Source organism: Carya illinoinensis, chromosome 3, assembly GCF_018687715.1.
Source record: "Carya illinoinensis cultivar Pawnee chromosome 3, C.illinoinensisPawnee_v1, whole genome shotgun sequence".
Lineage (NCBI taxonomy): Eukaryota > Viridiplantae > Streptophyta > Magnoliopsida > Fagales > Juglandaceae > Carya > Carya illinoinensis.
In genome coordinates, this window is record NC_056754.1 from 11150875 (window position 1) to 11176702 (window position 25828).

A 25828-nucleotide genomic window follows, 5' to 3' on the forward strand; every position below is an offset into this window, starting at 1 on the left:
TGCTTCAAGCCCCATTTACCATATAAATATTAATTAATTAGCACGAATAAAGAAATTCTAGTCGACACCGCGTAGCAGTACCAATGCAAGTGGTCTTGATCTTTTCCACAAAAGCTAAGCGAGCTGCATGCATGCATGCGTCATCCATGAGCAACATTTCCAATATTTCCAGTTTTCTTTGGGACGGGATTAGTACTAGTACTCGATCGCACATGACCAAAAAACTATTCCTCTGCCATTGACTCGATCGTATCGCATGATCTGCATGCAGCTACCAAGTCATAGCTAGTACTCTTCGTGCATGATCTCTATATATAATATATCCTACCCAGTATCCATGCTATGCACTTTTTTTTGTTTTTGGAGGCGGACCAAATTTTATGATCTCAATTATTTGAATCTTGACATTAGATTTTTCTTTTTTTAATTTTTTTGGGGTCCCAACCGACCATTTATTCACGTAATTAATTCATTAATGAAAACGGTTAATTACAGTACTACCATTAATGCACATATATATGTCTTCTCAACTGTTAGTGACGTTGAAAATAGCTATCTAGCGAAGTAGAAACGTCAAATTATCGATTTTCAAGGGAATAACAATCAATCTCTCGGTCGTAAAGAAGAATTCAAAGAGGACATTTTCCATTCTCACCCGATATATATATAATCAGAAATTGTTAGTACGACAATATAATACATTCAAAATATTAAGGTAGATAGTCTTAATATGGCCGAAGAGACAATAAAGTAAAAAACATAACCTTAATTTAGCGTACTTTTATCACAAAATAAAAGGCATTCTTCGATGATAATATATATGTTCAAGATTTTTCTTGCTCGACAGTACTCGATCCTATAGTTCTTTATTCATGAAGGTCGTTTTTATTTAAACATGATAACCATATTATATAGTAGGTGTACCTTAACTGCAAATGTGGAGAAATAAAACAAGAGTTCTCATTCATGTTGGAGCCATATATATATATATATATATATAGTGATTTAATCATACATATATACATACAATTTGTGTAGGATTTCTAAGTTAATTAGGGAGTGAAGAACAAGTCGTATGGTGCCCCCAAATGAAGTAACAACAAATCCAACTTCCCATAGACTAGTAGTTCTACTTTTACTTTCATATAGTGATAATAAGTTTGTGCGAAAAAATGTGATAAGTGAAAAAGCCTTAAATTTAGGAGAAAAGTACTCCCCGCGTCTTTTGCTTTTATAAGTTGCTCCGCATGCAATACATATATACTACTTGAGATTCACGTTTAAAACATGTGCAGTAAAATTAGGTAAAATCTCAGTAGAAACGATCGAGTGCATATATATAGAAATCAAAGAAACTATCATTGTTCAAAGCTAAATTAACAATGGCAGAAAACAAAAATAACAACAAAAACAAATTAAAACTGCAAGCAAACAAAATGATAGCCCCATCTCGATCTCCCCCAAACATAAGAATAGAATATTCAACAAAGATTTTGAATTGCATCTTGAGAATTTTAAGTACTGTATATGTTTTCATCTGCTTACTCGCGCGTACCGGCCGTAGGAGTATAGGTCTTGTGCAACATTTATCGAAAAAAATTAAATCCAAAGATCACTGAAGAATGCCGAAATGATATTGTATTAGTTTTAAAATGTGTAAATTTTGTACACTTATTTTAAAAAATATTAAGTCCCGTTTAATTATATAGATGAGATGAGATGAAATGTTTTAAATAAAAATTAATAAAATATTATTATAATATAATTTTTTTAATATTAATTTTATACTGAGATTTTAAAAAATTAAATTATTTATTATATTTTATATAAAAATTTAAAAAAATTATAATAATAAATTAAAATAAAATAAAATAAAACTTTTAATTTTATATAATCAATCCGAACCTAAATAAAAACCTAAACACATATATAGAATTCGTGTCAAAGTTATGACCGGACAACGTAAAAACATTACCAAAACTTTTTTAAAAAAATTTATATGGGTCCAAAAAACCTGCAGGACGGCTAAATTATCTATTTGTAGTAGGTCGTTGATCGCTGTGGCAGTACCTTATCGGACGGTTGACAGGGGAAATGAATGCAGAACACGAGGCAACGATATGGTACATCCGTACTCAATAGGCTGCAGAAGGTTGACGTGGCAATACGTCAGACACATATGTTGGAGAATAACGACAAAGAATCACTTTTTGGGTTTGCCGCCGAAGTACTTAAGATTAACTTTCTGCTGAATAACCCATGACTCCGGCCTCTATATATGTACATCTCAAATTCTTACGGCTTATCATACTTACGGCTTATTCACACACTACATTTTTGACCCATTAAACATCTTCGAACTTTTGGCAATGATCAGTCTTATGACCCTTCCAGTCCTATGACTCTCTATTCTCTTTAGGGCCAGCCGGCCAACTTCTTGCCTTTTTATTTTTCCGCACATTTCTCTTATTTGTTTTCTTGAATTTCTAATATGATGATTATATAATTTGGATTAATAGTGATAGAAAGATGAATTCATTACTCTACAATGAAGATGTATTGCTTATCAACTTTTGATTGTTTTAAAATAAAGAATAATTCAAAAATGATAAAAATATCACATTTTCTATAATAAAATAAAAATAAAATGAAAAAAAATTATATTTAACGTTGCTCTTATGAAAAAAAATATAAAATATTTACTAAATAATGTATCACTCATGTTTATATCTCTTTTTTACACTAAGTCATAGAGTTCAAATAGAAATTAAGTAATCTTGATCCTATGCGTGTTTTTTTCAGCCTAGTTTTTACGAAAAACATCTCTCAAAATTTAGGAGAAAACAAACAAAAAGAAGGACAGAAAAAGGGTCTTGTCTTGACAAGTAATTAGACCCTCAATTTAATCATGTGGAGGCTTTTCAGGATTTAATACACTTGTTATAAGATACACGTGTAATTTGCTTTTCACCTTAATTATTTATAAAGGATGGCAGCCACAGCAGGGAGTTCTCGCTAGTTTATTTTGTATATGTTTTTAATATATTTTAACACTTTTAGATATTAAAAAAAGAATCACAGCATTATTAAAAAATATTCACTTAATCATTAAAAAAATCAACATTAACCTCCAATTAGAAGAGTAGCATTTTCCATTTATAAAAGAGTTACATCTTACGTATATGAAGAGGCAAGCACAGGAAGGCATTCGAGTAGCCTGAAAAACATCTCCAATTTTCCGGGAAAAGAAAAAATAGTTAGCTTGCATTTAAATAATGATATGATCTCAGATATTCTATGAATAACAATAAAAAATAATGATAAAATATTAAATAGTAGTAAAAAATAATGAAAAGTAATTAAACCCTCAATTTAATCGTGTGGAGGCTTTTCAGGATTTAATACTGTTGTTATAAGATACACGTGTAGTTTGCTTTTCACCTTAATTATTTATAAAGGGTGGCAGCCACCGCCTGAAGTTCTCGCTAGTTTATTTTATATATGTTTTTAAAATTTTTAGATCTTAAAAAAAAAAATCACATCATTATTAAAAAAATATTCACTTAATCATTAAAACAAATCAACATTAACCTCCAATGAAAAGTAATTAGATCCTCAATTTAATCATGTGGAGGCTTTTCAAGATTTAATACTGTTGTTATAAAATACACGTGTAATTTGCTTTTCACCTTAATTATTTATAAAGGGTGACAGCCACCGCCTGAAGTTCTCGTTAGTTTATTTTATATATGTTTTTAAAACTTTTAGATATTAAAAAAAAATCACATCATTATTAAAAAATATTCACTTAATCATTAAAACAAATCAACATTAACCTCCAATGAAAAGTAATTAGACCCTCAATTTAATCGTGTGGAGGCTTTCAGGATTTAATATTGTTGTTATTAGATGCACATTTAATTTGCTTTCCACCTTAAGTAATATTTATAAAGGGTAACAGCTATCGTTAGAGCTCTCGTCAGTTTCTTTTATATATTTTTTTAATATTGTTAACATGCACTTAAATATTAAAAAAAATTTACAATATCATTAAAAAAATATTCACTTAATCATTAAAAAAAATCAATAATTATGAAGAGCAAGCACAGGAAGATCGACATTCGGGGTACTTAGCTTTGCAGTGCGTAGGTACTGTATCCCCAGCTAGCCAGCGCCCCAATTAATAATTAATTATACCGAAACACAATTAAGTGATGAGTCATGTACGTACGTTCTTAGGTCATCACATGAAAAACGTTTAATTACTTTCTATATACTAATTCATGAAGGAAAAGACAAACTTGGCTTGCTCCTGAAAAGATAAGCTACGTAGCTAGCTAGGTAGCTGTTGCCAGGTAGATATATATAAAAATATATATAATAAAAAGATGAATTCATTAATTTATTATTGTTAATTGCTTTAAATCTTTTTGTATTCAAAGTACCTAATTATTTTGCCTCACTATAAACGTTAATTCCACCGGAAACGAGCCTGCAGAACGCCCATTACCAGAACCTTCCCGGATCGATCGAAGAAAAACATTAATATCTAAAAATACTTTGATATTAATATATATATATATATATATATATATAATTTAGATTAATGGAATTAGGAAATAGGAATATATTTAGAGAAATGTATATAGCTACCAATTACATATAGGCATTAATTATCAGCCAACAACCATCGGCATTATAATTAGTCGTACTCTAATTACTATTATACATATGGAGAAAATAGTAAGCAAAACCTAAGCAGTCTACGTGCTTGCTTCCACGCTATTACTCATGTGAGACTCTATGCATCATTGCATATGCCACCCAAAACCAGCAACGGGAGGATCCAAAACCACAGAAAAATTCAGCTAGCGTACAAAGCCCCGTTGCATGCACATTCAACATGGCTGACGCGTACGTAAGTGTGCTATATATATATATATGCAGTACCCGAAAAAAAAAATTTTATTTTTCTCTTAAATATATAATAACAAAATTAAAACGGACACACAGTATATACGTAGTTAATTCGGCTGTCTACATACCTAAAAAATCACCTGCATGCATGCAAACAATAATTATAAGTACATGCTCATATATAATTAATTTAGTATCTATATATATATATATTAGTTTCTAATTAGAATATTTATGATTTGGGACATCATGGCGCTAACTAGTATTGGATTGTGAGAAGCACCTTAAAATTAGAATAATCAAGAAACTCTAATGAATTTGGCAGCTTCTAACAGGAATTGAACATGAAATATAATTGACCATTCTTAAAACGATGGAATAAACTCAATAACAACACGATTAATGTGAAAAGTATATATTATTATGAACATGATTTCAAGTTTATATATAAGTTAAAAATATTTATTTATCATTGATCCAGCCTCGATCTATCACATGCATGCATGGATATAATTTTTGCAATTTAATTATGGTTAATAATTTCTCAGCTCAGATATTATTTCCCATTTTTAATTTTGGTTTTTATGGTTGCTACAGCTAGCGCAAACCTAAGGCAACATATATTCTCTCTTTTCTAGTCTTTTTTACTTTAATTTTCTTGGGTTAATACTAATTTCAATAATATAATTACATGATCAAAAAGTTTCACAAAGAATATATGCACAGAACAGTACTCAGTAGTACTGCACGTACGTACGTAGGGCGCGCAGTAACGGAATGCATCAGAACTACTGATCTAATTACATGACCATGTATTATAATGTGTAACAGTAAAACGTACGAATTATGAAGAACTCCACCGACAATATTAATTAGAGCCTAAGCAAACAGATTATAGCGGCTAGCTGCACCATTAATTAATAAAGGAAAATACTTGTATGCCCGGTTTGAGATATTGGTGATCGAAGCATGCATTTGGTTGTTTTCGTTTAAAAAATAAAAACTAAATGCACTGCTCAGTCACATGCTTCCGTCACCACCTTCAAACAACGTAGCAGCCCGATTAAGTTCCGTTTGTATAGTAAAAATACATTTCATCTCATGATTTTATTATTATAATTTTTTAAAATTTTAAAATAATAATAATGTTAAAAAGTAATATTCTAATAATATTATATTCAACTTTCAACTTTGACCTAAAACTATCTTATCTCTACATCTCACTATCCAAAATACACGTAAACCGTGCGCGCATTAGTAGATTTCTAAGCTGCGCATTTTCTCTAGATCAAGATGTTTGATCAAACCTAAATAGTAATCGACTGATCAAAAGTCAAACAACAGCTATATAGCTAGCCTTTTTCTCTCCGCTACTTGGCTAAATTCAAAAATATTCAGTCAGTATGTTTACATGATATAATATATGAACAAAAGGAGGTTGATTTACTGCCGCATTTTTCTACCAACTTGATTTCCATGCAGGATCATTACCATTGTAAGCTGCTTACTCTTAGATTTTCTTATTTTCTTCTTTTCCCTTTTGAAATTGAGGTCGGTTCTGACACGATGCAACAAAAGGTAGCTAGTGAAGACACAAAGTGCAATTAGCTGCACATGACCGGGATAAAATCAAAGGTTACAGCTATATATGTCTTTTTTAAACTCCTTTTACATATGACTTTGTATCATTTATGGTTGATGTCACAATTACTGTACGTAAGAATTTAATTATATAAGAGAATCATCATGTATATATACGATGATCATTTCTTTAATTAATAACAAGTCGCGTACAATTAGAGGGTGAAAAAATTCCTATACAACAAAAGCATATTGCCGAATGCATGGTTTTGAATTAGACTATGAAATTAAAACACCTATTCTAAAACGCTCTTCAAGATGGTTGCACCAAAGTGGAGTTCATGCTTGATGCAGGCCGGATCCAGTAAGACGATGTTGAGATGCTAGAGACAGGGTGCAACCAAGGGATCGAATTAGCTCAAGCAGTTAATTTATTTCTGTAGATCCATGAGTGTTGTTGTTTGTCGCACTAGTACTGTGCAAGCACATATATTATGGTTGATAACGTCGTAAATGGCTAGAAAAGCGAAGTTTCCTAGCTAAGTTTTTTTTTTTTTTTTTTTTAATTTTTTTTAATCTTTTTAACCCCGTTCCTATTAGTTTGGAATTGAAAGGAAAGATATTGACAGCCAAAAAAATCTTGTTGGAAGGAAAATAGTTGAACAATGTTAGCATGCATAACACAATTACATAAAATAAATTCATAACTCGATTTGATTTTATTTGATCTATTAGATTTATTTTATAATAAAAATAATTTTATAATTTGATAAACCATATCAAATCATATCAATTTATAAAATTAATTTTATATAATCATTTTATAGTTAAAGTATTTCTCAAAATAGTTACAATTCACTGTTCATGTACTATATTGTATATGTGTGTTGTACTTTTTCTGAGATTTTTCTTTTCACTGCCATGGACGTTATTCAATCAGCTACTCCATTAATCACCACTACACATATTGTATAGAACTAAAAATATTTACAATGGATTAATCATGCTGTATTTTACACAAATATATATATATGTACGTATATGAATTGAATACAGGAATCACGATCATGGCCTAACCAATTTTCTTGATCAATCTCGACCGTGGTTCGCATGTACGTACGGTTGCCAAAAAGGTAAAAGGTAGTCAAAGCAGCTAACGTCGAAAATACTCATTGGTTGAGGCCATGGAGTCGTTAGCACGGCTTCCACACCGAAGGAGAACTCTCGTTCGGTGTGATATTGGAATAGGAAGTAAGTAGGAAATGGCGCCAGGAATTTACTAAAATAAAGCTTGACAAGACAAAAACAAAAAGGCAACATATAAAATAGTCTTTGTGAAAATGTTCAAACCAGCTAACTTTACGACGGGTCAAACTCCGACATTCTTGAACCTCAATCTCTTCCGGTCCTATAAATACCCATAAAATCCTTATTCATATCCACCAACATAACCAAGTCCATTATAAGCTAGTGCTTTGAGATCAGAGAAGCAAATAAAGAAAGCGCTTTCAGAGAGATTGAAAGAGATCGATCGAGAGATCAGAGAGAGAGAGAGAGATGGAGTACTTTTTCGAGCTTTCTCGAGCTTTTAACATAACCATGGTTGTCTTTTTTCTCTTCCTCACCTGGAGGATATTGTTCTCTTGCTGGATTTCACCAACTCAGGTGTATCAGAAGCTTCGGAGAAACGGGTTTGGAGGTCCAACTCCAAGTTTCCCATTGGGTAATATTACCGAGATGACTAAGAAGAACGGAGGCTCGGGGCCCTCCAAATCCGCCCATGATATACACTCAGCTGTTTTTCCTTACTTTGCACGATGGCAAAAGTCTCATGGTGAGCTTCTAGCTAGCTAGCTAGATTTTGTAAATTCTTTGAACTCTTATGAGAATGATAAAAGAAACTATATACGCTGTCAATTTCGGATCGAAAGATCTTTTCATAATTTATTCAGCAATAATACGTCTTTTCGGTTTCGACACGGATATATGATAGATATATGGTGCTAGCTACTAATAGAATTCATCAGCTGCACTGCAACAGGTTTACTTTGACGATACTATCATACTAGTAGATAGGCATAGGTATTGGTGCGCATAGCCAGTGAAAGATCATGCATATCATGATTTACGTACAAATTGGATGATAGAGCTAGAGCTTTAATTGTTGATATATGTGTTTCCTTGTGCAGGAAAAGTGTTCGTCTATTGGCTGGGCACTGAGCCATTTTTATATATAGCAGAGCCTGAGTTCCTCAAAATGATGTCAGCAGAGGTCGTCGCAAAGAGTTGGGGCAAGCCCTCTGTGTTCAGAAATGATAGAGACCCCATGTTTGGCAATGGTTTGGTTATGGTTGAAGGAGATAACTGGGTTCGCCATCGGCATGTCATCACTCCTGCATTCCACCCAACCAACTTGAAGGTCTCTGATCTCTCCTCTCTCTCTCTCTCTCTCTCTCTCTCTCTCTCTGAGACGTCATGCTGTCATGCATCAATATAGACTAGCAAAATTGGTTGAAATTACAACAAAGAAAAGTACATGATCAGGAACCTCGACTTTTTGACAATCGGGGATGATCGATCGAAGTTGTTGGTACATCACATTTGCACAATATGGAAAAAGATACAATTACTGATTTTCTAAGAATCTCAAATTTCAATTTATAACGGTTTGACCAAGAAAAACAGAAACAATAGTTTGCAAAACAAGTTTTATTATCATGGGTTAGAATCCTTGATCTCTGTCCCAAGTACTATTAATTAAGATAGTTGTAATATGTATTATCTTTCATTATTGTTTTTATATTATTTAAGTCAAGCCTATATATACTTTCTTCCTTTGTTGCCACTTTTAAAGCTTCTCCAAAAGCTTGATCTTTTCAATCGTTTTAAATTTTCCACTAATTAATTGTCTAGGTTATGGCAACATTAATGGTGGAATCCACCACTAAAATGCTCGATAAGTGGGATACGCTCATCAATTCCAGCAGACCGGAGATTGATGTTGAGAGCGAAGTCACGACAACGGCTGGAGAAATCATTGCTAAGACAAGCTTCGGAATAAGTTATCAAAGTGGTCAGAACGTGTTGAAGAAATTAAAAACTCTACAAATGACTCTATTCCAGTCTAACCGCTTCGTAGGGGTCCCTTTTAACAAATTATTTTGCCCTAAGCAAACCCGAGAGGCCAAAATGCTTGGAAAAGAAATTGATCAACTGTTTTTATCAATCATAGATGATCGAAAAAAATCGATCAAAGGGCAACCTCCACAGGACTTGCTAGGGTTATTGCTTCGGGGAAATACTCATGTAGACGGCAGGTTGGGGAGGACCTTAACACCAGAAGAACTCGTCGACGAGTGCAAGACTTTCTTCTTCGGGGGCCATGAGACGACAGCATTGGCAATCACTTGGACATTGCTACTTTTGGCGACGCATCCAAAATGGCAGAACCAGTTGAGAGATGAGATTAGAGAAGTCCTTCAAGATCATGAAGAACTAATTGATGTCAATAAGCTTGGTGGACTAAGGAAGGTAAGACGCATTCTCTTGCAATATTATTTCTATATATGTTGGTTGCCCTGTACGTACCTGATTATATATATATGTGTGTGTGTGAACTTAATTTAATTAATGGAAGAAACATAGATATTGATCAGTCTTTTATAATAACGACTAAAGGATCAAGATCAACGTCAGAACATATATATAGAGGCATGTAGTCTTAGGTTGACAATTCTTGTTACCGAGTACTCGTTAATCTTAATTTAGTCCATTTAATTAAATAAGTCAGATGACTCGATCGACCCTAGTCATTATATTAAAAATTGTCTTTAACTCTGCATATCGGGTGTTGGGACGTTTGTTCGGATAATGTCAAGAATAGTTTAGATCCTATGCGAATCGAACTATAACACAATATATTTGATTAAAGGAATGACCTACAACAACTTCTTTCTTTGTCTGTTAAATTTTAAAAAATATTTTAATCATGAAATAATTAATTAATTAAACATAAATTCATAAAATAATTTAACTTATTAGATTTTAAAATTAAGTTTATCATAAAATTAATCTAATAAATAATGTAAAATTACATCATTTTATAAATTGATTTTTATATTTTATGTATACCACTACCTCTCCTAGAATTTTGGCCTTACTCGGTGACGCACTAGCTAGCTGGTGTCAATTAACCGACCTTATTCCACCAAATAGGTCTTTCATAGGTCAACGGTCACCAAAGAGTGCTAGCCCACGCGTTAAAGCGCGTGAGTCGGTCGCACATGATTATAATGTCACGAGCTGATCAGGGCTGCTCTAGAAGCTGGAAATTGCGTCATTGTGTCGGTATCGCATGTATTTATTACATATCAGAGTAGCACTAGCCTACTCCAAACACCCCTGCCGTGACATCTGGCAACACCCGCGACAGTTTGATCACCGTCCAACTGCTGTCTCTATCTTCACCACATGACATGACCGGCCAAATGAATTCTCTGTTATTTTTTCTATTTGTTTGTTTGAGAATAAAATCTAACAGATGAAAGCGTGAATATCATGCAGATGGGATGGGTGATGAATGAGGTCCTTCGACTGTACCCAACAGCGCCAAACGTTCAAAGGCAAGCAAGAGCAGATATTCGAGTGAATGAGCAGACAATTCCTAAAGGAACCAACATGTGGATAGACGTAGTGGCGATGCACCACGACCCGGCTCTATGGGGGGAGGATGTGAATGAGTTCAAGCCAGAGAGGTTCGAGAATGACATTTATGGGGGATGCAAGCACAAGATGGGATATATGCCTTTTGGGTTTGGAGGAAGAATGTGTGTTGGCAGGAACTTAACATTTTTGGAGTATAAGATTGTCCTCACCCTGATTCTCTCTAGGTTTTCCTTTACAATTTCTCCAAACTATACTCATTCTCCTTCTATTTTGCTATCCCTAAGGCCTCGGTATGGGTTGCCTCTCATAATAAAACCCCTTTAAACCCAGCTAGCTAGAAATTAGTTCGACTCACCAATTTCATTGTACCTGTAGAATTTAAACCGGGAAGGTTTACTGTATTTCTTTTATTATTAATTTTTTTTTTTTTTTTTTTTTTTGTTAAATTTAATGTAAACTTCATTATGTGAAATGAAATAAAGTCCCGACATGGATGCCTTTAGTCCTTCATCACTATCATTCTGGCTAGTCTCCAATGGCCCAAAATCGTCCGCTTACACGTATGTCATGTACTTAAGAACTATCTGTGCGATCTAATATCTTCCAATTTGGGTGATCATGAGCTCCTTATAATATATCCTGAAGGTCTACATGACTTACCATGCATGCAGAGAACGTTAAATGAGGGATCTATCATCTATAGATGAGACCTTCTAGCTGGTAACAAAGCCACGTACGTACGTACGTTGTTGAGGTCACCACTTATTCTAAACTAATTAAACCCAAGACATCCTAGCCCAACCAAAAGAAATTTGGTACTAATACTAGTATTGTTTTCAGATGCTTTTGAGCTTGATCATCAACATTAAGCATGGATATTAATTAGAAAAAGTTTAAGCAGTATCGGATATATTAATTAATCTTAACTGTACGTACGTACACAAATAAAGTGGGTGAAGTACTTCTTGTCTACCGACTTCCCGTCTCTTGTATGCCATTGATCGAGCTGGAGTGTCCTACTTTTTTACTAGACTCATTTTTTTAGGGAAAACGCGAAGATTCCCGTGTCGTGGGTCAGCGTTTACAAATCCCCGTTTAAGACTCAACGAGGCACTGGATTGAGACTTATCCAACCCCACAACGTCACGTGATAACTATATCACTACTTTTCCAGAGTGACGCTATCTATAATTATAGTTTTAGAGCATAATCTAAAAAAAATAAGATTTATTATTAAAAAGTTAATTTTTTTATATAAATTTTATATTTATTTATTTTTTAAAAATAATTATATAGCGTTTACATATTCATGATTATAAGTATTATTTTTCATAATTTTAAGATGTATAAATTTTACATATTATTTTTTTAAAAAAAATTGAAGCATAAAAAGATGATTTCATCGTATGCATTCTAACTTTTTTTTTTTATTATTATTTTTTTCAACTAAAATATCAAACCTTGCGCACCTCAACTATCATTTTTAATTCAAAAAGTCGTTTGAAACTAGCAACGATGAGCTGGCTGCAACATTCAGACCGAGTATATCTACTCGGTCACTAGTCAAGGCTATAATTTCCTTTTCTTTTCCTTTTTGTTTTTCTTTTTTGAACCTAGACGATATGGCTAGGTAATTACTCGCATGCACTTTAGCACCTTAAAGCAACTTTACTAGTTTTCCGTTGATATCAATATAATTCTCTGCCACTGCTTTTTATTCCAAATGGAGGATCAATTGGATTGGGTGATTATCATATGAACCTTTTTCTTTAAAAAAAATTAAGATCAGAAATACAAAAGAATCAAAAGGGTCAATTCCATATACGAAAATAAAATAAAAAAGCAGTTGATCTAATAAAATAACGACCTGGCTCATGTTCCTTGAAAAGGAAAAGATTTGTTATAATCCAACAAATGAACCGAGGAACTCGTGCGATCGAAAGTCTTCCAACGTACGGGCAAAATAGCACTACAGTGACTGTTTATAGTGGGGTGAGTGAGTTTCGTTGGGGGTGAAAGAGATGATCAACATCGATCGATCGGATGCATGCGTATTTGACGGTCCAGTGTAGAATTTAGAATTTGCAGCGTCTTTTTCAGTCTTACCCACCGTATGCATGTAGTCTCGCGACTTGTTAAACGCCTGAGACTCGATCAATACACGGAAGAATCAATTAGATTTTTGTTCAGTATTGGAGGCCGGTTGGTCTTAGAAAATTAAAGGAACACTAAAACTGATCAATACATGTTTTTTTCTTTGTCTGATTTAGTAATCATTTTCTTGACAAGATCTAGTAGTCTTAAGTAAATTAAAATGATTTCTTTTTTGTTCGAGGCACCATTTTTTATGTCAGAAAGAGTAGTCTTTAAAAAAAAAAAAAAAACCTTTTGGATCGAATTACGGGTCAGATTTGGAGGGCTGGTCTTAAACTGAAGGAGTACCACACTCCCCCTTCTATTTTATTCGTAAATGAAGTTATCATTTTGATATCGAAACAGTACAGAAACTGGTCATTTTATTCTGTAAGACTAGCATGCATACAGAAATCAAATCACTTGAATTGGTCTCCCCTACTTTTCCAATCCGATAGACCATGATCTGGAATGGAACAACCTTAAAAAAGTGGCAAGCTGGCCGGAAAGCGCACATACATCCATTGCCTTTCATATGCTGCCAAATGACTCCATCCAATCTCATCAAGTAAAGAGAGCTTTAGTTCATAGAGCTTCTTCTTTGGAGGATCCCCGGCTTCTTGAATTATGTCATTCAATACCTGATCCAGTAAAATTTTAAGTTAAGACATATGACGGATTCATTCAAGAAATTCTTCAAATATAAAGTTTTTTCCTGTCATAACGCCATGTCCAGTAAAGGAAATGCAATGTTATAGATTGAATATCAACTGCATTGTTGGGCGTGTCTTATAGCATCAGTATTGCTTAAAGTAATACCAATCTGAAAACTTTTAAGTTGTCAATCATATGAACCTAACATCATTTTGATCGAAGCATGTAAAATATAATATACTTTTTTTATGCTCGTTACGAAGTTCGAAGATACGAGATCCAAAAGTTAAATAACTCATTCATGGAAGTAAGTTATAAACGAATTGGAATACACAGCACTAGTTTAACAATATAATTAGGTACTCTTCACATGTCCATGGAAGCCACCAACCTGTGACAGAAAGTTTGCTAGGACTCCTCATCATTGTCTTACAATAAACATTTTTTTAGGTAAAAATATAGACATTAAAACCACGAGAAGTTGAAAAATGTGTCTCATGGTTCTAACAGAAAATAATTGACAGTAATGGGGAAGAAAAATACCTTCAATGCTGTTCCAAGCCTTCCACTGCGTCTCTCATGTAGCACTAGGAGGGTGCCATACTTAGAAGACTTCGCATCAACCCATTTCTTCAATTCTTTGAAGTTCTCTTCAAACACATCTGGTGGAATACCAGAGTCTGATTGAGGTGGATCGCGAGTCTTGTCCACATCTTTTGCATCAGATGAAACCAAATCTGACACATTCTCACCCTGAAATAGTTATAACAATGATGATGATGATGAGGATTATACACCCAGTAGGCCTTGAATCGAGGACCCTGCCCTCCACTCCGTTCTCATGGGCAAAGAAATATAATACTATTTGGGCTTTAGAGCTCATCAGCAACTTGCTCACTCTTTTTTTGGTGTTAAAAAATTTGTATTTGCTTGATTTTCGGAATAAAGTTGCAAAAACTCCAATTAAAATTAGAATCTAAAACTAAAAAGGGAAATTGACTTTAACAGTGAGATGGATGAGTTCCGCTAAATCACCAAAACTTCCATGCGGGAGCAACTAGAGAGTTATGCCATTAGCCATTCATCTATGGTGGAAGAGATCATGTATGAGAAGCTGTGCCTACTGTGCATGCCAGTGGCTTCTAATAAAACTAAATATAATGCACCCCTAGCTAGAAACGTAAAAAGAAAAATTCAGAGAAAAAGCCACAAAGTATGGTAATCATAGCTCCCTGGAAAAGACGCATGTTTCCCTTCTCAATCTGGAACTTGAGACAATAAGCCACGGTAAATGGTAATCACTGCTCACAAAACGTGACATTGTTTCTGCCTTCTCAATAGTCACTTGCTTTTATAAAGGAACAAGTCAGTATCAACTATTACCTTAAAATCACACACATTGGGTTGAAAAAGAGACATAAATCAAACAATAGATATTTCCTATAATCAGAATGGGGCTAGCATGGGTTACCATGCTGCTCAGTCACTAGGCTTGTGGCTCGGTCTATGTTTTTCCTAATAATCTCAGCAGGATAGACCTAGCATGGGTTATGCCCTGGAAGGTAATCAACTTGATAGTTGGAGAAGTCTTTATGGAGTTCCACAAATCGCAGCTATTTGGAAGATGATCCATATTTGCCTCATGTGGTGCATTTGGAGGGAAAGAAATGGCCAAAACTTTGAAGACATTGAGTGCTCCGTCCGTAGTGGATCTCAGAAGTTTCTTTTTCAAGGCACTATTTCTTTGGACCACTGTAATAGATTTCAATGGGCTTAACTTTTGTGATTTTCTTGCTTCTATTCCACCTCCTTCCTAACTAGGTGTCTCTCTTATATACTTTCTGTGTACTTGGGGTTTGCCTAGATTCTATTACTAAAAAATTTTCTTACTCGTAAATGAAAAAAAAAAAAAAAAAAAGTCTTCTCTCTCCCTTTTCCTTAATTTCTTTATTTGTCAAACTTTTTCCAAGACAAAATCAAGTTTCACAGAAATTTACATTAGCATATGCACATGTTATTCTTCATAATTGATCAAAACATAAAATATTAATTGAAACATAACACTCCTACCTCTAGGGATTCAATATCCACCAGAGCCAATCCTTTTTGGTACAGTGCCTCTGCTAATTGATCACGGCTCATCTCCATCTTCTTCTTGATTTTCTGGATTAAAGAAGAAAATATTAATTGCCTCAGACCAGAAAAGCAAACGTATGAGAGAGTGGCATAGGGTAAGCATTGATGTAAAACAGGCACCTCTGCCTCCTCATCTTCAGGGTCACTTCGGAGTGAGAAATATTTTGCCAACTCATCTTCGTCAACACTATCAATCACGTCATTTGCAGCATCAATAACCTGCAAAGTGGCACTTAGTAAGCGGAAATAAAGCTACATTTCATAATATGAGCAGTATCATTTAGGAATGTAGACACTTTGGAAGAACGCTTTGATTTTTGTTTTTTGGAATTTTCTTTTTATAAGTAAGAAGAATTTATTAATCCACATATAGGCAAAGCCCAAGTACACAAGAAGTATACAAGAGAAAAACCTAATTACAAACTAATTGCTGTGAAAAGCAGCATAAATGTCATAAAGCTAGTCCCATTCAATATAATAGCAGAAGCCCAAGATAACAAAGTATGGAAGAAAAAATCTCTAAACCCTCCCATCGAACGTTCCCTATTATCAAAACTGTGACCATTCCTCTCATTCCAAGTACACCACATTAGGCATAATGGCACCGTCTTCCAAGCAGCTGCGATTTGACGATTGCCCCAAATTCCCCTCCAACATGAAGATAAATCTACCACCCTCCTAGGCATTACTCAAGTGATACCTAGGGAGGCCAGCCAAAATGAAGAAAAGGTGGTCCACTGATTCTCCATTTCTTCTACACATAAAATACCAATCCATTATAATGATGCCGCGCTTTCTCAGCTTGTCGATAGTCGGAATTTTCCCATGGGAGGCCAGCCAAACAAAGAAAGCAACCTTGATAGGTACTTTGCTTCTCCAAATGCTCCTCCAAGGGAAATCAATAGAAGAATGGGAAGACATTACCTTATAAAAGGATCTGACCGAAAAGTTCTTAATTCCCAAGTGAATCCAAAGCAACCTATCCTCCTCTCCAGCCTTTAAATTCAGTGCATATAACACTATAAAACTCGGTAATGTCCCCCACCTCCCAATCCTGGACAGCTCTAATAAACCTTACAGACCACTGAAGAAAACTAGTAGATGTGTCCATGTAATCAGCCACAGAGGCACACTTATCCAATGCAATCCTATATAGAGAAGGGAAAGCATTCTTTAAAGCAACATCGCCACACCATATATCTTGCCAAAATCTTATTCGTGTTCCCCTTCCCACCTCAAATGTGAAATTTCTGAAAAAAATTTCCCAACCATTCCAGATAAATTTCCAGACACCCACACCATACACCCCTCTTACGGATAAATTTCCAAACACCCACACCATACACCCCTCTTACTTCATTTGAGCACCAACATCCCGAAATACTCCCATATTTGACATCAATAGCATTCCTCCACAGAGCATCCTCTTCCCAATAATACAGCCACAACCGTTTCTTTGAAAGTGCCTCATTGAAAATTCTCAGTTTTCTAACCCCCAATCCGCACCTTGCAACCCAGAATATCAGCCAATTCCCTTAAATTATTAACCAAACTGACAGGAACCATTTCAAATTTCAATAAATTCACCTTAAGTCCAGAAACAGAGAACGCCTGGAAGATTTACGATTAATTCATTACATTCTTAAGGAAAACCAATAAATAAAATAATTAAAAAAACAGTGCCATATTAAAATTTATAAGAATATTTAGAAATCACAAATAATGAATTTGGACAAAGCTCGGTTTGGATAGCAGCACAAGAGGAGTCAAGATGCTGCTATTTCCTGTATCTCCAATGCTATAAGAAATAGGTGATCTAAAACAGTTGCTTCCACCACCCTCTCTCCACTCTCCCCCTTCCCCACTAAATTCAATCATTTTTCATTTCTGTGGTAGTGGTCAAGAAGAAAATGCAGGAACCACATTGCAAGCAACTAAATCAGAGTTGGTACTCAACCCTAGGTGTTGGAGTGGCTTACTTACGTTCCAAGATTTCTAAACAACTTTGCCTCTGAATCTGTGAAGGCTGCTGCAAAAAGCCCATGAGATTTTTTTTTTTTTTTTAATAAGTAAACATTGTATTAATGATGATAGGCATAACCCAAGTACACAAGATGATATAAATGAGATAAAAACCTATCTAGGTCGTAGCAATAGAAACAAGAAAGTTATGAAATCAAGGCCATTAAAGTCTACAGCTATGGCCCATGAGAATAAAGTTCAAAAAAATAAAGATCTAAGTTCCCCTAGTGAACACTCCTTATCTTCAAAGGTTCGGTCGTTACGCTCTTGCCACAGACACCACATAATACAAATAGCTACCATCTACTACACGACTTTGATTTGTGGAATACCTCCTGAATGTGTCCAGCTGGCCAAAAACTCAACCATTGTGGCGGGCATTACCCAAGCTAACTCTACTCGGCCAAACACTTCATTCCACAGTGCTCTAGCAATCTCACAATGTAGTAAGAGATGATCCAAAGTCTTGTTAGATATCTTACACATGCAGCACCAATCTAGTATAATCACATTGCGCTTCCTCAGGTTATATGCTGTCAAAATCTTACCAAGGAAAGTTGTCCAAGTAACTAATGCCACTTTGGGAGGCGCCTTATTCTGCCAAATCCTTTGCCCTGGAAACTAATTATTCAGCGAGTGTGTGAGAGACTTGTAGAAGGATTGAACAGAGAATGTACCCTTACCTAAAGGTACCCACCACAACGTGTCAACTCGTTATCTACTCGGTTTCTCAAAATACAATTTGCTAAAAAAGTCCTCAAAGCTGCCCACTTCCCAATCTTGTGCTACCCTATTGAAAGTGATGTACCATTGGACTTGATCTCCCAATAACAACATGAGATCCGTCACTAAAGCTTCTTGATCACATGCAACCCAGAAAACTGAAAGAATCGAGTCCTTCAGGGCATTATTTCCACACCATATGTCACTCTAAAATTTTATTCTAGAGCCCACTCCCAAGATTAGTTTGGTATGGCGAATAAAAACCCCCCACCCTTATCTAATGTGCTTCCAAACTCCCACTCCCACTCCATAAGCCCCACTCACCTCTCAGTACACCAACTCCCCCCCCCCCCCCCCCCCCAACAAAAAAAAAACTAGGGGTAAAAAGGAACCAAACGGACCAACCATCGCCGACAGAGACCGACTGCCGGATTCAGAAACTAGTTGAAACCAGCGGAGAACCGATCGGCCGGCGGCATAAAATAGGTTAAACCGACATCGGCCGACTCGGTCCCAATTCGAACCAGGTTCAAACCGCTGAATCGGCCGATATAATATATTATATATATTTTTTTAATATTTCTGATACAAAACAATGGAGTTTCATTTTAAATGGCATCGTTTTATATTAAACCGTATGACAAAAAAAAATAAAGGAAACAACGCCATTTGGTTGAGACAAAACTGTGTCGTTTCTGGGTTAGGGTTAAGGATCACATCCCCCCCCCCCCCCTTCCCCCGGCCGCCCACTTTCTTCTTCCGCCAAACTCCTTCAATCCTTCTATCACTTGAACGAAATCCTCAATGCCTCAACGAAATCTCATCTCAGTGATCTTGATTCTCACTTCTCAGAATCTCATCTCACTTCTAGGTTAGGATTCTCACTCACTGTTTAGACTTTAGTGTTCTCATCTCAACCTCCCGACAAACCCCCACAGTTTTTAGGGTAAACTCTCTCAACCTCCCATTCAATCCCAACCGCCGAAGAACCCCCATGGCTTTCAAGGCACGGCCAATGCCTCATTGAGTCACTGTGACTGAGTAGCAAATTCTTGGGTACAAACACGAAAAAATTTATTTGAGATGCTAATTTTCAAATTACTTGATCATCTTAATGTTTAAATATTTATTTGTGTATGTACAAACATTGTAAAATTTTATGAGCGAATTCTTGTGATTGTGAACAGTAATCCAAGAGCAATTCCTGAATCCACACTATGAGTGTTCTTAATATGTTCGATTTAATATTCATTTTGCATGAAAAAAATTATTATTGTTAATTTATGATATTCTAATTGTGTCATAAAAAATAAAAATAGTTTAATATAAATTGAGAGAAGATGAGTGAACTAAAATCTAGATTAGAGTCTTGGACTTGTGATGTTTTGCCATGTTGCAAACTAGTTGTTATGTAATTATAATTTGTGTTATGCACTATGTATAATGTACATATAATATTTATATTTTGTTTTATAAATTAGATGGATTATTCATTGACTCTAATTGATGTTGATTCAAATGAACCAACCATTAACTTTGGAGATGATTTGAGGGAGAGCCAGACATCAAAACCTCCTAGTGCCCCTACCAGTAGTACTTGTCCATTATCTAAGACACGAAAAGGGAATGATCCATCAATTTGATGGGACCATTTTACAAAGGTGGAGGATTGTCCTATAGATGATCCGCAGGTTAAATGTAATTATCATGGCAAGACATACGCTTGCCACTCAGAGGAACGAAACTTCAACAATGCAAAATCATTTTCCTTCATATCCTAAAAATCCTCATAAACGTGGGCTTTTAGGTAGGTACCAAAAAATATTGACAGGTGAGGTAACACCTGAGGGGGTTAGAGAGAGTGACGGTAGTACATTAAGGAGTCCTGTAACCCACAAATATAGTGAAGAGGCTGTGAGGGTGGCGATTGCAGAAATGGTAATTATTGATGAGATATCATTTAGAGTTGTTGAAGGACAAGGATTTAGGTAAGTGTGTTGGTCTCTTGAACCTCAATTTAAAGAGCCATGCCGTGTCACAATTGTAAGAGATTGTATGAAATTGTATGAATTAAAAAAGTGAAAACTTAAAAAAGTGTAAAGATGGTGGCATGAGAATTTCGTTGACGACCGATACATGGACATTGGTACAGAATTTGAATTATATGTGTCTAACTGCACACTTCATTGATAAGGATTGGAAATTGTAGAAAAAAAATCATAATTTTTGTTTAATCCCTAATCATCGAGGGAATACTATTAGGGGATATGTTGAGTCGTGCTTGCTTGATTGGGATATTGATAGAATATTTACTGTAACTATTGATAATGTAAGTTCAAATGATACTGCAATTGTTTTTGATAAGGAATGTGTTAGGAAATAAGTATATGCACATGAGATCTTGTGCTCATATATTGAATCTTATTGTGAATGAGAGTTTGAAGGAGTGCAATATTGCCATTACAATAGTTAGAAATGCAATTAGATATGTGTGTTCATCTCCCGCAAGATTAGACAAGTTTAAAAGATATGCAGAAAAAGAAAAAATTAATTGTAAGAAAATGTTGTATCTTGATGTACAGACACAATAGAACTCAACCTATATGGTGTTGGAGGCGACTAAGAAATTTAAGAAGGCTTTCAAGTAGATTGAGAGTGAGGATTATAATTTACTCTCTTACTTTGATGTGCCCATGGGGCCTCCTAAAGCTAGGGAGTGGGAGATAGTGCGGATATTTGCTAAGTTTTTAAAAATGTTTTATGATGCCACTAACAGATTTTCTGGATCTTTATATGTGATAGTCAACACCAGTTTTCTGGAGATTTGTGATCTCCAAAATGAGTTGATTATGCTAAGAGAGAGTATTAATAGTTGTTTGAGGAGCATGACCACAAACATGAGAACAAAATATGATATGTATTAGGGGTCATTTGACAAGATGAACTTGTTCATGTTAATTGCAGTTGTAATTGATCCATGAAGCAAATTAGGGCTTCTTACTTTCCACCTAAAGAAAGTTCATGATGAGTTTCGTGCTGAGGAGTTAGTCTCGAATGTGAGACAACTATTAGCAGATTTGTATGCAGAGTATAATGCTACATTTGGTTCCACCACGAGTACCCAAGATCATGAACCCCCTCCGACATCTAGAATCATGAATGATGGTGATGGAAAACATGAGACCAAATGGTTCTACAAGTGGTATAGGGCATCTTCCACCATGGGATCCATTATTGTCAAAACAGAAGTGGATCAACATTTATAAGATGGTTGTGAAGCACTCAGCCTATTGTTTGTCTTGTTGACTAGGTGGAAAATTAATGAGCCTAACTATCCTATACACACGAGGTTTGCACGAGATTTATTAGTCATGCATGTTTCCAAGGTTGCGTCCGAGTCAACATTTATTACGGGAGATCGTGTGTTTGATCCTTTTCGGAGTTTGTTGGCTCCAAGACCTGTTGAGGCAATTATTTGTACTCAAAATTGATTAAGGCATCAGTCAACAACCATTGATATCCAGGAGGTTATGGATAATATGGAGAGTATCGTAGTAGAATCGGGTAATGTTTTCTTTATTTTCATTGTAATTTAATTTTAGTATTTTTCATAATCCAAATTCACTAACATTTGATGTTTTATTCTTATTATTAATATTTATAAATGTTTGCATATAGAGTTGGAACGTGACAACTATTGAAAATTAAAGGTTGAAGTAGCAAACATGAAGATCACTCCCAATTTGTTGTCATTTATCTATGTTATATATATATATATATTGCATTGTTGCTATGTTTAAGACAATTTATTTTATTTATTTATATTATGTTTTTTACTTGTGTTTTGCTATGCTTAAAACTTGTCTTTTTTTGTAACATATAATACTAAACATCTAGTGAAGTTATTTTTATTTATTTTTAATTATATAGTAAGTAATATAGTTACTAATAGTAGAAAATTACAAATGACATTAAAATTAAAATGAAATTGACTATTTAAAATGGGTTTTAAAAATTCAACAATTTGAATTTGAAATCAACTAAAAAAAAAGCTCAAAAAGATCTTGGATAATGAATTGAGAAAAAAAAAAAAAAGCCCAAAAAAATGTTGAATTGGACAAGAAAAAAGGCCTAAAAAAGTTGGCCCAAACTGGCCAAAACCGGTCCGGCCGATTTTTAGGGGTAAAATAGACCAGCTGGTCAGTTTCGGTTTGGGACCAAAACCAACCGACCGGTTCGATTTTCAGCCCTACCACAAACTACCATATTTGCAATCAACTACTGACTTCCATAGGGCTTTCAGTTCCAAATTATATCTCCGCAACCATTTCCCAAGTAAGGCCCGATTGAAAATTCTCATTTCTAATTCCCAACCCACCAGAGGAGATTGGAGTGCATACCTTGCCCCAACTAACTAGATGGAATTTGTTTTCATCCCCCACACCACTCCATAAGAAATCACGGTGAAGTTTTTCAATTAAGGCCGCCACACTAGCTAGAATTGGGAAAAGAGACAAGAAATATGTTGGTAAGTTAGAAAGAGTACTCTTGATTAAGGTAATCCGGCCACCTTTCGACAAGTACAACCACTTCAACTCTGCCAATCTATGTTCTATCTTCTCGATCACTGTATCCCATATTGATATAGTCCTTGAGGCAGCCCCCAACGAAAATCTAAGGTAATCCATGGGAAGAGAGGAAACCTTACATCCAAGCATACTGGCCAATTGCCGAATGTTGCTAACACTACAAATTGGCACTAACTCTGATTTATCAAAATTCACTTTCAAACTTGACGCTGCTTCAAAACACATTAGAAGTGCCTTCAGTGCCTAGAGCTGGTTTTGGTCTGCCTCACAAAATACTAGTGTCATCTGCAAACAATAAGTGAGATTTTAATAATACCCCTATTGGGCTCACCAACCGAGAAGCCTGCCACAAAGCCATTCATAACCAAAGTCGATATCATCCTACTAAGTGCCTCCATAATAATGACAGAGGAGTGGGGTCAAGGGATCCCCTTGTCTTAGGCCTCGCAAACTGCTGAAAAAACCAACTAAACTGCCATTAATTAAAACTAAAAATCTCGCCGTTGAAATGCAAAATCTGATCCACGAACACTATCTCTCCCCAAATCCGCATCTCTCCAGTAAGTAGAGTAGAAAATCACAATTTACGTGTAGAAAATTCCAATTTACGTTATCATAAGCCTTCTCCCTATCCAGCTTACAAAGGATCCCTGTAGAACCAAATTTTAGCCAACTATCTAGGGATTCGTTGGCGATAAGAACTAGTCTAGAATTTGCCTACCCTTAAGAATGCATTTTGTGGTTCGTAATGATCTTCCCCAATACCTCACCTAAGCAATTGCCAAGCACCTTGGAGATGATCTTGTATACCCCATTGACAAGGCTAATGAACATATAAACCTTTACCTCCAATGCCCCAATCTTCTTAGGAATCAAAGCAATAAAAGTGGCATTTGACATTTCTCAAATTTTCCAGCAGAAAACAGCTCTTGGAACATCTTCATTAGATCCTCCTTCACTACCTCCCAACATGTCTGGAAGAATCGCATAGAAAAGCGGTCTAGACTTGATACTTTGTCTTTGACCATTCTACTTACCACACCATAAGCCTCCGCCTTCTCAAAAGGCCTCTCCAACCAAGAGGCATTCTGCGGTTCAATAGACTCAAAAGCTAGTCCATCAAGCTTTGGCCTCCACCCCTCTTGCTCTATAAGCAAATGTTCAAAAAAATCAGCAACATGTTCACGAATAATGAGAGCCTCCATACAATGCACACCGTTGATATTTAGCATCTGAATGGTATTAGTTCTCCTATGAGAGTTAGTTATTCTATGAAAAAACTTAGTACTTCGGTCCCCTTCTTTCAACCACAATGCTCTTGATTTTTGGCGCCAAGAGATCTCCTCTAAAGAGATTACCCTCCCCAATTCTGAAACCAACTCTGTCTTCCGAGATATCCCTTTTGGTAAAAGAACCCTATCCTCATGTATCCTCTCTAATTCATGTATCTCCTCCAACATGGTTTTCTTATGTTCCCCTATGTCTCCAAATGATTGAGTATTCCAAAACTTTAAATCGTGCTTTAAAGCTTTAAATTTTCCTGCAAGGATGAAACTGGGGGTGCCATGAATCTGATATGAGGACCACCATTGCCTTACTCTGTCCATAAAGCCTTCACTTTTTAGCCACATATTTTCGAACTTAAAATACCGACGCCTTCCTTGGATACCACCACAATCTAGCAAAATGGGGAAATGGTCCGAACAAATGAAATGCAACCTCTTTTGACAAACATCCAGATAGTGCATTTCCCATTCTGGAGAGACTAAGAATCTGTCTAATCGGGACCAAGTATAAGTATTAGTCCATGTAAAAGTACCCCCCTTGAGAGGAAGGTCCACCATATTCAAGTCGAAAATACACTCTAAAATTCTGTCATTGCTGGTCGCAACCTACTGTCTATAGAACATTCACTTGAGAACCTTATAACATTAAAATCACCACCTATGCACCATGGAAGGTCCCACCAGCTATGTATTCCTGCTAATTCTTCCCATAATTATCTTCTGGTACTAAGTTCAGCCCATAGATACCTGCAAAAGCTCACAAGAAATTATCTTCCACACTTTTAAGGAACAAGCCACTGTATACTCCCCTATGAAGTCCTCCATCCTCTCCACCACCCTTCTATCCTCCCACATTACTAATACTCCTCCCGAAGTCCCATTCAATGCAAGATACACCCAATCCACATATGGACAACTCCAAATACTTCTCACAATTCTTCTTGGAATAGATTTCAGCATACTGTGCTCGCCTTCCAATCATGAAGCAAATTTCTTATAAGAAGACACTTGTTGGCCTCATTAAGCCTACAGACATTCCAATACACAATTTTGGGCTTCATATAGAATATACTATCCCCTTCCCTTTGGATCTATCTCGCTTGAGCTACCCTCGTAATTCAA

The 25828-nt window shown here is 35.4% G+C and overlaps 2 protein-coding genes across 2 annotated transcripts in view; one reads left to right on the forward strand and one right to left on the reverse strand.

Moving 5' to 3' along the window:
* Positions 1–7954: 7954 nt before the first annotated feature.
* On the forward strand, positions 7955–11836 carry LOC122303984 (cytokinin hydroxylase-like). Its single transcript, XM_043115987.1, has 4 exons — positions 7955–8332; positions 8688–8917; positions 9412–10029; positions 11062–11836. The coding sequence occupies exons 1-4, from the start codon at positions 8056–8058 to the stop codon at positions 11485–11487; spliced, it is 1551 nt and encodes a 516-aa protein (XP_042971921.1). The 5' UTR covers positions 7955–8055; the 3' UTR covers positions 11488–11836.
* Positions 11837–13583: 1747 nt separating this feature from the next.
* LOC122303250 (tripeptidyl-peptidase 2-like) overlaps positions 13584–25828 on the reverse strand; it is a 43446-nt gene continuing 31201 nt past the window's right edge. The window contains 4 exon segments of the mRNA XM_043114927.1: positions 13584–13937; positions 14494–14703; positions 16021–16113; positions 16207–16305. Of these exon segments, the coding sequence (XP_042970861.1) occupies positions 13779–13937; positions 14494–14703; positions 16021–16113; positions 16207–16305 (561 nt within the window). The 3' untranslated portion in view covers positions 13584–13778.

What these genes read in the sequence shown, in the direction of transcription:
- LOC122303984 (XM_043115987.1), top strand. Translation starts at nt 8,056, where the DNA reads ATGGAGTACTTTTTCGAGCTTTCTCGAGCTTTTAACATAACCATGGTT. An exon ending in ACGATGGCAAAAGTCTCATG is followed by an intron (nt 8,333 to 8,687) that starts GTGAGCTTCTAG and finishes TTCCTTGTGCAG; the next exon opens with GAAAAGTGTTCGTCTATTGG. An exon ending in TCCACCCAACCAACTTGAAG is followed by an intron (nt 8,918 to 9,411) that starts GTCTCTGATCTC and finishes TTAATTGTCTAG; the next exon opens with GTTATGGCAACATTAATGGT.